The sequence below is a fragment of the Bacillus rossius genome, chromosome 10 (genome assembly GCF_032445375.1).
Source record: "Bacillus rossius redtenbacheri isolate Brsri chromosome 10, Brsri_v3, whole genome shotgun sequence".
Taxonomy (NCBI): Eukaryota; Metazoa; Arthropoda; class Insecta; order Phasmatodea; family Bacillidae; genus Bacillus; species Bacillus rossius.
The window spans coordinates 10,216,148-10,229,178 of record NC_086337.1 but is presented as its reverse complement, the minus strand read 5'-3'; the positions used below and the strand labels follow the sequence as shown (position 1 = coordinate 10,229,178).

Genomic DNA, 13,031 nt, shown 5'->3' with positions numbered 1-13,031 from the left:
ATATTAAGCAAAATGTTATCATTCAATTTAAATTTTCCTTACACTAAAACAATGTATGAAAACCCCACCATCCCTCAATCCTTTCTTCTTACAGTGCAAATGTACAAATATATGAACTTTTGTGCACAAAATTATAATAATCGTACCCAATAATGCAATAATGCAGAAGCTTTGTTGCTGTATGTTTTCGCAAATTCCCATTGTCTGGCCCCAGAATTACTGGAACCCGGAAAACTGATGTCATCTTGTACTGGCGAGGAATGTGATGCAGAAGTATGACATGAGCTTTCAGGAAGCGATGATACATCTGTAAATATCATGTAGGTTTTACAGCAATTGGTAAGCAATCCACGATGTTATGCATTACAGTAATACTAGCACAATTTTCACTATAGTGTCACTTGCTAGTGATGTTAATCTTTAAGGTGCCTATGTTATTAACGTACAAAGCAGCTTAAGGTCATTTATGATGTACAACAACTTAAATTATTAACAGTATTAAAGTTACTGAGATGCCTGAAATAATTAATTCAGTGTATACAAAACCATTAAGCATGTTTTAGAAGTGTTAGTACGTTTTATTTGTGTTTGTTCTCTGAAGCATTTCTACCTGCACAATATATGATTTATCACGAAAACACAGACAAAAATTATGAGACTAATAACAAATTCATCCAAAGTAGTTCACTGAAAAACTTAATTTGCTTAAACAAACATTTAAACAATTATTAATTTATATATTCACAGGTAAAGCAAGTGCTGTTATCTAGAACTTAGGAATGGTATTCATTAATATTTCACCTGACACTAAGAAGACAAATACCCACTATAGGTACTAGAAAACTGATAATGTTGCTTTATTTTATCAATTAATATTGTCCAGGTTCCTGTTTCTAAGGCAAATTTGTGTATATTTTAATTGCTTATTATGGCGATTACTATACACATTGTATGATGTTATTTTATGGCACATCTAATAACATTATTTATTACATGTCATATGTAATTATGCCGATTATATGTAAAGACAAATTTGACTACATTTACATTTTGAATAACTTTACGAAACTATTACCTACTGCTCGATTGTACACAGGAGAGTATAATATCAGGCTACATTATGGTGGATGGGAAAATTTATGATTTATACATATATTTTTAAGAATATATGCTTTAAGTGTTGATGATAAAAACAAATAGCATGTCCATAACAACTATAAAACTGTTTTGTTAAAGCTAAAACCCTCAGCTTCGAACAAATAATTACGCTATGTAATTTTTATTAGACAATTTAGTCAAAGCATTCATAACTAAAAGTAAATTGGAATATTTATAAAATTAAGGGAAATATCAAATTAACTGTACTAAACTAACAAAATTATGCAAAAAAATTGGCAGAGATTGACAGCCATATTTGTAAAATACATCTTAATGTAAAGAAACATTAAAATATAACAAATGTAAAACTGTACCAGAAATGTTGTGAATTTAAATTCATAGGCCTATACGTTTGTATCTTCTCTGCTGTTCCACTTTTTTCAGCTACATCCGGGGGATATAAAAATGAGTTTTCAGCTGTTCCCTTCTCACTGAAACCTGTCAAACAACAAAGCACTGTTAAACACTTTACGACAGAAACAGTATGGTACATTATGTAGTTATTACAAATTATTTTAACAATAAATAATCTAACATACCAAAGGCCGTGCGATAAATGACTTCATAACCTGTATCGTGGTAAAACTGTAGATCTGCTGGTTTTAAAAGTCATTAAGTATACAGGTAACTTCACTACAGTAAATGACTAACACCTACTGTTTTATATAATCATCTAAGCATGTAAATTATGTAGTTAATAATGGCCAATAACCTAATGCATTAAACAAGAAAATTATAAATAGAAAAGGCCTAAAGAGTAACTTCAGTACTAGAACAGGGTTACTATATTAACCAACACTTTGTTCTTGTTATGTGCTAGCTAATATATTTATTGTTTTCGGTTAATTTACTCCATCCATAACTTTATATGGCCTCATATAGATTTCTTAAACTGGCTAGCATCATTAATCAGTAGGCTACAGTATGAAAATGTCAAAAATATAAAAGTGAAGATACACGTCAAATACGGCAAACTATATCAAGGCACAAATACCTACCTGGAAGATGCAAAGATGGCAAAGAATATATCTTCAGCTGACTTGTGCCGGGATTCTTGCAGTCTTGGATGAAGTGCCTACCACAAATTCGGTACCTTGCCCAAAAGGTTTCTTTCTGCAAACCATGTAATTTAAGATTCGCAATTCTCTCTCTGCAACCAAACATTGTAAATGAGTTCACAATGTATTGGGAAGCGATGAAGTACACTGTCGGTGTCTTCACAACCGGGAACGCAACAGCTTTGTTTACGTGTCATTTTTGTCGCATTTCAACAGAATAATTAGGAAAATAAAATTAACGAACCTCACATGCTGTCTGACATCAAACTTATCATTCAATATGTCAGCCGGAATTTCCACACTCGATCAAACACATAAAACACAATAATTTCCTACAGCCATTTTGGCCACGTACCTGCCATCTAGTGGATGGCAGCATAACTACTTGCCTAACTTTGTTCTTGTTTCGTAAATAGAGTTACCACCCCATGTGCCGAAGTATTATGTGCTTCAAGTGTGCGTGAGAGAGATAAGATAAAGAAGGTGAAGAGAGAGCAAGCCCTGTCAGCAAGTGTGTTTGTGGGAGAGGGAGACAGAGATAAAAGAGAGCGAGCCCTGCAGCAAGCAGAAGTAGTGAAGGTCAACATTTACCGTCACTCTCTCGCTAGCTAACGATGCTGCTAGTCGCCAGCCCCCACCCCCTTTTCACTCTCGCTTTCTCTTTCTCACACACACGCACACACACGCGCTTACCCTACTTCTCGCATTCCTGCACGTCAGCCGGACGGACCAGAGCGATAAGCGCCGCCAGACCACCCGTTGTCACGGGACGCAACCTTTCAAACGCCACACTAATACAGCCCGCAAGAGACATAATTAATAAAAAGTTATCATTTCAACACTAAATCGTCTGTTTTTTCTATACAAAGATGGCGAAAATGGACATGCTGCACTGTGTTGAAAATTTTTTTTCTCGGCAACGGGAGCTCCAATATTGCTTTCTAGGGTATCGTTTTTTTCGGGAGACATCGTGCTATTTAAATATTGTAATATGAATTTAAAAAGTTGTCATTTTTACACCATAGACTATTTTAATATGAAATCTATACGAACAAAGGCGATTTTTTATGTATTTGGGGGGGGGGGGGGGTGAAGGGTAAAAATTGGCCCGAATTCTCTATTGCGACCATTCCGTTTATAAGTCCATTTTTCCGGAAACCGTGAGGGGTCGCATCAGCGGGATTCTACATATTTAAGTTTGAAAGCTTGTAAATTCCTTGCCAGAGATGACTGAACTCGAACTTGGTGTGAAAAGTGACATATTTTGACCCCTCTCTCACCGCTTTAGTACTCCATTCATAATAGCCCAATTTTACGGGAGAAGGGAGGGTGAAATGAGCATTTTCTCACTGAAGGTTTTTCAAAGGGGAGCGAAGTTGGGGTGTTATAAGGGAGGACACTAGATGGTTTGTGTGTCTGGGAGGGATGAGCTAGCCTTGAAGAATGTTAATAAGAGGGGAGGGAGGGGTGAGCTAATGTGTCATGAAGCCGCTGCCGCCAGCCAGCCGGGCGAGCTTAGTGTGCGCCCACTCGCATTGCAGAACCTACTGCTGCCATATTTTTAAAGGAAATGTCCCATTATTTTTTTGTCATTCTTACATGAACATTATTGGAAGTATTAAAGCCGACACAAAAATAGGCTGTGTGTTAAAATTAACAGATTTTAATGATCTTTCATTTAGTTTTTTTTTTCCTTCTGATTTTCACATTTTGGTCAAAATGTCCAATTTTTTGATGGTTCCAGAGAATGTATTCGTAAAATCATTGCTTCGTTAAATCCGGGGTCCGTGACATCAGGGTTCTAGTGTATTTAACTACGGCAAGCAGAAAACGTACATGTAAACTAACCAGTAAAAATAAACTGTCTATTGACATATTTTATTTAGAGGTGGCCTATAGGGCGAGGGACTTGTCATGATGGTTGAAGTGGGTTTAAAGCAAAGCCGTCTAGCATTGTGATTGACAGCATCCTGCCATTGTACGGCTGGTTTCTTAGCGAGTAGCAGTTTGGGAAGGGGAGGGGGGGGGTTGAAATCAACAGAAAGTTTCGGAAAACATCTATTACAACCCCCCCTCTATTACGACCCTATTCCTGGTAACCATGAGGGGTCGTTTCAGAGAGGTTTGACTGTACCTAGGAGTTCAGGTTTGTCTGAAGTGTTTAAGGCTCCTCCAAGAATAACAACAATTATTTTAAAAATTATACTCATTTTCAATATTTCGTTAGTTATTAACATTAGGGTGTAGTCTGTTTTCCAATCATGTCATATTTTGCGGGAATGTAATGTTCGAAAGATTTTTTTTTTTTTAAGTGAAACTTTTTGGACGCGATGGGATTAAAATTTCAAAGCCCAAATTTTAATGAAAGGTTTTTGTAAAACATTGTTGTGAAACGTTTCTGATGCGGAAAGGAAGGAAAAAAGGTTGCGGACGGTGCAGAGAACACGTCGGGCCATGATGCCTTAAGCGGGCTCCACGTGGCGGCGTGCGGCTCAGGTGGAACCCTGCCGTGCTGCAGGGATAGGCGGGTCGCATCTGCGCCTGACGCCTGCCGACTTGCTGGCATCTAGTAAGGGAGTATTTGGGCAGAGGGCAACACAACGGGGTTTCACATTATTTTGGAGTGAGTAATAATTTTGTAAATTCATGTTTATATAGAATATTGTCTTATTTCTCTCTCTCTCTCTCTTTTTTTCTCTTTCTCTGCTGTTTTAACCTTTACGATATACTTACGAGTTTAGAAGTTTCACTTCTGTCACCTGTACTGAGTTACACACACTTTTTTTTTTCTTAAATAGCAACTAAAGATTTTAATGTCACTTGGTAATGTGGCGTGGCCTATAGATGGCTGTTTATTATTTTTACTGTCCAGCTCGGTTGTCTTGTTGCCTGGGAGGCTGGAGCTCGCTATAAACAGGATGGTTTCGCTGCTGCATGCTTCAGCATTCTGAGCTGCAGTTCCACGAGCGGGCTCCTGAAAAGGGTCCGGCCCAACTAGGATACTCCCAGCATGATTAAATCCCCCCCCTTTTATTATTATTATTTTTTTAAGAGGTCCATAGGTGGCCGTCATCCAGTGGATTTTCTTGGTATGTTTGGTAGTCCTGTCTTCCCCACAAATGCAGTCCATCGCCACTTTATCTCATTGTACTACACTTCACCAGTCTCTAAAGACTTCATGTCAGTGAGATGTTATGAATACAAATCATAATTTATTCATTCCATAAATCGTTCCCAGCCCCCGTCTCGGGCCTCAGGCCTCTCACCCCAAACTACTAATGACTTGACCACCTGACACAACATTATAGGTTTTTTTAGGTGTGCACGGCCATGCAGAAACTACATTCTAAAAGTACGAGCATGAACACAAGTGCAGGCCGTTGTGCACACATTTCCGTGTATGGCAAGTGTACTGACATCTTCCACTTTACCATCCCCTTCTGTCAAGCAGCTTTTATGGGCTCTTTCTTTAGCCCTGATGCTAGATACCACTCCCTACCTCTCATACACTTATTTAGCATACCACAAAGAAAGTATAGTGTAAATATTAATTATTATTCTCCTTAATGTAAGAATGATTTTTTATTTTATTTTTCTACTCGCGTGTTGTTGAGACAATGAGCGATATTTCTGAGATAATTCTCATTCTCATCGTACAACGGCATCACCAGCTTGACAAGGTGATTACAATGCCATCTCGTGTCAGGCACCCAAACTACCAAACTAGCGTTTTAAAGTGTATTTAAATTTTCTTATGGCAGGGCGACTTCTATAAGTATATTTACGTTCAGTGATATGCGTTCAACTTGATGGTGTTTGTTAAAATTAAGATGCACTTGCACAATTTTATGTATAGCAAAAAAAAAAACATTCCACCAAGTGCATGCAACTGTTTTAGTGGATGTGTTCATTTCAGCAGTACATGCATTATAAGTTAATCTTGCTATTACATAAGTAATTTTGGTTATTTACTATTTTCTTCTCTTTATATACAAGCTGTGACAATTATTTTACTTGCATTATTCTTAATTAATTAGAGTGCACTCAAAAGGTTTTATCTATGGATTTTTCTTCATTTAGCCAAATGTTTAAGTGATCTTTGACTTTGTCTGTAGTAAAGTTTTGGATCTTCGTCTTCGATTTTGAATTGAATAAATGGTCTTCATACACCCCTAATTTTTATTGTACATATCATTTTACTTCATCTTTTGATTTGTAAAATAGCTGTGCCTACACTGTATTCAGTAGCTACACTCTTTGAAGTTATACTTCTTTAGGCATGTTGAGGTTGAAAAATTAGTATGCAACGAAATGTGCTCACACAATGCAACAGAATTTTAAAAGGTTTTAGTCCATTGTGCATGTTTTTTTATCCAGTTGTGTTCAAAAGCAATATATACAATGTAGAATTGGTTTGTTTTCAAATGAGTGAAACATATTCCATGTTAACAAACAAATTGAAAAAAAAATATATATATATATATAAGTGTGTGTGTGTGTGTGTATGTATATAATATTTAACTAATAGCTACAGCTACTAGTATTGCTGAAACCAGCAAATACAGTTTCTGCTATTTAATTTTCTTTAAGTTTACTTGCAATTTATTAGGCAAGAAAATTGAGTTGAAATAAACACGCCATCAATATTTACTGCTCCCTTGCATCCTCTCCATGCCAAAGAAGTATAACTTGTAACGCACGTACATGTTTGCATGTGTTTTGAGTTGGTAGCACTGTTTTGGACAGGTGAGATGCCACTGTTTGGAGGGGGCCCCGGGAGGCCTGCCAAGATGGAGCCCTCGGAACCTTGCCCGCGCAGCACTTGGGTCCCGACTGGCCTGCCGGTCCCTCGCAAGCCTCACGCCCTCGGTACACGCCCGGTAGCTCACCATGTCAGCTTGCCAGGGAAACTAAAACACTCAACATTATTTTCATTAGTAGTTTTGCGTGCTGCGTAAAATAACTTTTGAGTTCATAGACACCCACCCCTCGAAGTAACACCCCAATTTGTTCCAAGAAAATAGAGCTCTAATGAAATACTTTTTTTTTTCCATAAAGACTGTGTTAATCAAAACAATTTGTTTTCCAATCATGTAAGTGTGTTTGCAGGCAAAAATTTTAATGAAGACACTTCTCCCGTTGAAATCAATTGACAGTACTAATATACGTCTAAATATATTTGATGTAGATTAAAATAAATGTTGAGTAACATTTTGGGATTAAACAACCTAATATTAAATTGAAAAAAATTCACGGACCGCATTGTTTGCATAATAGGACTTGAGCATGACATTCCAAAGAGACACTAACAACAGTTCTGAGCTACAAAATAATAATGATATTTATAGATGAGATTTATTTCAGTTGTAAAAAGTTTTTAAAAATCTTAAATAAATATTTATTTTATTATAAAAAGATTATTTAACGTGTTAACGTAATTCCCGACTCTGTTATTTACTAAATGTGTGTCTGCCATGATTTTCACTAGCGTATCTTAGTAGGCACGAGGTAAACTAGCCTTGAAAGCTTGTGGCTTTCCTCGCCAGAGCTGCTGCTGACTTACGGGATGGCGTAATACAAATGTTGGCTGAACACGCTGGCCGTCGTCAGAGATGAATACGCAATGAAGGAAGCAGATAGCTATTAAGGAAAGAGCAGAATATTGTTTGTTGATCGTCACATTATTAATTGGTCGCAATAATATTTAATGCTACACAGCTGCCTTTGCCATAATGCACACATGGAAATAAAAATTCTTGTAAAAAAAGGTGTTACTTTGAATCTATGACCGCGCTACTTCAAATTTTGTTGGAATTTATTGGCTTTGTTACTTCAAAACCACGCAAATTGAACAGCGTTACTTCAAGGGGAGCGGTGTACTTAATTCAATCACGTTGCTTCAAAATTACTCATCAGTCCTTGTTTCCTTGTAGAAACACCTGATGGTTCTCTTTATAGTTAAATTTATTGGGGAATTGCTTATCTGCATTTCGTAGTTTGGTTGTCACTATAAAAAATAATACTCATTTTGAAAGAAAAAAAAGTTTATTTAATATTACCCCAGAAATTTGCATTCATAATTCCTTTATTTTAATTACACTTTCAGAACAAAATAGTGTCTCACAAAAAAAATTATACACACACACAAATGTGAGGTAGTTAAATATCCAATATTATTTTTGAATCCAAGGTCAGTTCTATATTTGAAATCAAGTTTATATTTGTAGTCAACTTATATTCATGGCTATATTTATATCTGAGGCTATTTTGTTCTCTGACATTAGATGCAATATTCTTGTTTATGTTATAAATGGTGTTTTTGTGTAAATGGTAAACATAAATTTTCAGAATTTTAATTTGGCGCTATAACTTAATGCCTTAGTGTCTGATGGCTGGCAGTTTTCATCACTAGAGGTATGTGCAAAGAGCATTTATACTTACATTATTTAGCATTTCATTCCTTAAATTTAGAATTGTGTAGCATTTGGAGTTTAAAAACCAAGTACTTTGTAACACATTTAGCACAAGTCTATTTCCGAAGTTTGAATTCTCATACATTGTCTTCAATACAGGATAATTAAAAATGATTGCCAAACCAGTATTGTAAAAATAAGTTTTTAATGGCTTTACATGTGTGGCATCTTAAAATGTTAATAAAAGTTTAAAGTTTTAAACTTAGATATGGGTGCCGTTTCAGCTCTGGCGTTGTATAGGTCTAGAGAACTGCAGCACTTTTTAAACAGTTTTATTAGGGATTTATTACGTTTTATCATCAGAAATAATTCTTGGTTAGGTTTCTTGACATTTACATAAATAACTGCTGATTACATGTTTCCGGAGTATTTGTATGTCAGCAACATGTTTTTTTTTTTTTACTGTTCTGTAAATTAGTTCATGTGTTATTTCTGATTTTTTGAAATTTGTTTGAACAAATTCGTTTAAAGTAATTTCTGTCAATTTTTTGCTTGCTTATTAATTATGTGTATTAGTTATGTGTATTAACGTGTTTTTTAAACATTGTTTACTATTTTCATTTTATTTATTAATTCTTTGATAGAGGAATTGTTCAAGAAGGTTCTACAAAAATTGGTCTGCTTCAATAATTTCACTAATTAAAAATAATTGTAGAGCTTGTTGAATTATTTGAGCTTATTGAACAGGTGGGCAACAGAGAAACAGAATTATCGTCTCTGGTATGTCATATGTTTTGCCTTGTGCTAGGATTGGAATGATACTTTTTTATTTTATTAATTTTTTTATAAGGTTAGCAATTACCTCACATGAACATCCTTTCTTGAAGGAGAAGGGTGGCCATGTTAGTCAACATCTGTTCGAGGTACCTCGAGGTTGCCTGTTGGCTAGGCCTGTGCAAAACTTCAACTAAGCCAATCGATCAAAGTTATTTTTAATATTCAATTTGCTATTTTTTCATCTGAAGCTTCGGTTGTGATGTAGTCTGTTTTACAATCATGCTCAAATACATCTTGCTCTCTTTAATACTTATTTAACTAGTGAAATGATTGCATCAGTTCATGTTTCGTAGAATGTTACTATGATAGTGACTCAAAAACCATTGTGAGACATATACAGTATTATACTTTTGTGCTACTGTTTCATGTATGTTGGTTGAGCTTGAAAGGAAAAATTAAAAAAAAAGTGTCCTGAATAGGTGACTTAAAATAATGGGATTTTTTTTTTCTTTTCTTTTCTGTGCTCGATCAAACATCAAAATAAGCTAGTCTTGCTACCCTAAAATAAAATAGCAAGTACTTTGCTTTGACTTTGAATATCCAGAAGTTTCAAATATAAGATGACCTTGGATTTAAGTATGTGGTCTATTTTGACCACACTTGATCTCAGTGACTATTTTCTGTGTGCCAGCCGCTATAGCTCCATTGTGATTGCAGCCATGTATTCATTAAGTTATTAGGTTGTGGGTTTTTTAAGATGTTATTTACCTCCATTTAAATTTTTTTAATGCATATTTTTAATACATTTACATATCAAGTTTTGAGGAGAGAAAAAACTTTTTGGTTTTAAAATGACATCTAATATTATAAGAAATATGTATTTTATATCTTTCTTTTAAATTGAGTAAATAATATGCACAAACATAAGTAGAAGGACTTGTGCAGGGATAAAACAAGCACTGATTATACCAGCAAGTTTTGTTTTACTTTGTGCTTCAGGCAGTTACTTGTAATTGGTGGTTGAAACAGCCTAGTTAGCAGTGCCCTACACCGTTGCTAGTCAGTCCACGTTGTGTACACTACTGAAACACTACTCTTGATATGCACACACAACCACTGCCGAGCTCAGGCTTCACGCTAACAAGTTGAACTACTTACTGCCTTCCTTTCATGCATAGAGTCCAAAAGTGTCCAGCCGGCACATCAAGGTTTGTCCTCTGAACGTTAACTGCATGCAGTGTCTTAAGATACTTTTTGATGTGTAAACATCTTAATTCTCTGTACATGGCATTTGGTACGAGTAATTTTTTGAATGAAATTGAAGTCGATTGGAACAGAAATGTGTAAACACAGTGCTGCCATCTGTCTCAGAAATTTCAAAAAAGATGGCAGACCCACAGGATTCATCTGTATATAGTAACTTTTGCAAACATCGGGGGATGTACTAGGCGTATTGATGTGCCAAACTAACCTTTTTAATATTACAACTACCCTTTAATACTGTATGATGTAATTTATAGTCATGGAAAGAAATATTACACTACTTAAAAAATACACATTACAATTTTGACTATCCTTAGTTAAAATTGAAATGAATAAATTGCGCAGCATTCATCACACTGTAGAGACATAAGAAGTTGTTGGCGTACATATATTCAACGCCACGTCGATTAAAATTAGTGTTAATGTTGAACGTAAATGTTGAATCAGCTCAAAAAGGTTGAGGTTTGTTTGTAGGAAGTATTTACTCACTGATGTCTGTTAGAGCAAAAATATATTATTATATACATATATTTATTCAGTGTTAAAATGTTTCTGGTTAAATTTTGGTTTTATTGTATCTTTTACACTGCAACGTTTAGTTTGAAAATACTTAAAAGATAGCACGGCTTTCGTAATGCTTTAGAGAACTAACAAAATGTTAAATATCTTTTTTGCTGTGTTTGTTCCAACACAATTTTTCCTGGCTAATAAATTACAGATATTTTAAAAGTTGCAATTATATCTTGTTATTACTATTCAAGTTTAACAAAAAGTATTCCAGGATAGTTTCACTGCCATAACATTTCCTTTGGCACACCAATATGCTTAGTGCATCCCCTGATGTTTGCGAAACAAGCACGAGTGCATGTGGCCACACGTGGTTCTGCCATAGTGACAGCTTCGGCTTGTGGCAATAGCAGTTTCTCCATGCATGAGCATTGGACTTTCAACCTGTTGAATACCCTTTATTTGTGGTGCATTCTGAGATTTCACCCTCAATGCCTGAAGAAGCATAACCTCAAAAACACAGACAATTATATTTTCCGGTCATGGGGAAAATGTCACATGTTCAATATTAAGGCTATTTTATGCAACTCTTTTCTGTACACCTGTTGTTCGGCTAGCCTTGAGAAAAAATAGTACTCTCTTGTTAAACAGAATTATAGTTACGTTTTAAAAGGGGGTGAAAATTTTTTACCTTTTTCCCCAAAATGAATACGTTTTGTATATTTATCATGCTCAGCATTATTTTAGAGAATTCTTCTATAATTTTTGTGTCAGATTTTCATATTATAAGTTTATTTGCAACATGAGAACACATAAATTTGCTCTTTGCCAAGATTAGATGTTTACACATCACTGGCGAGCACTGAAACACTCAATACTTTTTTTTTTTTAAGTTATCATTTTTTATCATTCAGTATTTATGTTTTATTTTTTGTTTTATTTAATGCATGCAGTGTTGTTCTACAATGTGTAATGTGTGTAAGTATATTTTTAGCCAACTTAAAGAAAATAAGATTTTTTACTCTTGAAATAATATTGTATGAGTATTTTTGTTGCACTTTATGAATTTTAATTTTTGATTGTAGCTAGTTATGCTGATTTCAACAGTAAAGAGAAGGAAAACAAAATTCAGCTTGCCCAACAGCTTATAAGATGTGAGTAGGTTACTTATGCTTTAGTTATGTAATGTGTTCTACTTACTGTGACCAGTCATTTTATTTTAATGATTGTTGACATTGTTAAATCAGTGTATAGTGTTTTATTTACTGCCTTCACTAGAATGTCTTTCTGTGTTGTATGTTAATAGTTTTGGAAATGGCTACTTTGTGCCGTAGTGCAAGTTGCAAGGCTTTATGTCACTGAACGCACAGTCTAGGCATCTGCCTGCCTGTGTCTACTAGCTGTGCTTTGCTTCTATGCTCAAAACATGAAAAAAAAATCCCAGTAGGTGGGGCACTTATGCTAGCCTTTTTTTATTTAGTAAGTACATACTTTATACAATTTATCAGTGGTGTGAGTTTATAAGTCTACACTGACTTAGAAATGAAGTTGAAAACTAGAAAATAATGAATGAAATTTGAGTTTATTTAGTATATGCTGATATCCCTTGGGTATGTGTGAATGATTAGAGTTGCAATGATCTGCAATGTCTAGAATGGCCACCAGAGTGTATAATTGATGCTACCATCATATTGTTGATGTAGTACCAGGCATGTTCTGATTATCCCACATAGTGTACACAGAGTATGCCTCCTAGACACCTTAGATAGCATTTCTAGCACTTGATGGGATTTCATAAAGGTTTTATCTAGTGATGGGTCGAATCCCCATTTTCTTGAATCCTATTCTCAAATCC

The 13,031-nt window shown here is 35.2% G+C and overlaps 1 protein-coding gene across 6 annotated transcripts in view; it reads left to right on the top strand.

The window, feature by feature from the left end:
- LOC134535773 (mothers against decapentaplegic homolog 4) overlaps positions 1 to 13,031 on the top strand; it is a 193,658-nt gene that overhangs the window by 132,318 nt on the left and 48,309 nt on the right. For 2 of the 6 annotated variants that reach the window (XM_063375025.1, XM_063375019.1), the window contains 2 exons: positions 6,963 to 7,085; positions 12,262 to 12,330. The exons of 2 other annotated variants lie outside the window; for them this stretch is intronic. In XM_063375025.1, coding sequence (XP_063231095.1) covers positions 6,963 to 7,085; positions 12,262 to 12,330 — 192 coding nt within the window. The remainder of the gene's footprint in view (positions 1 to 6,962; positions 7,086 to 12,261; positions 12,331 to 13,031) is intronic. 2 more of the 6 variants (XM_063375022.1, XM_063375021.1) reach the window with 1 other exon arrangement.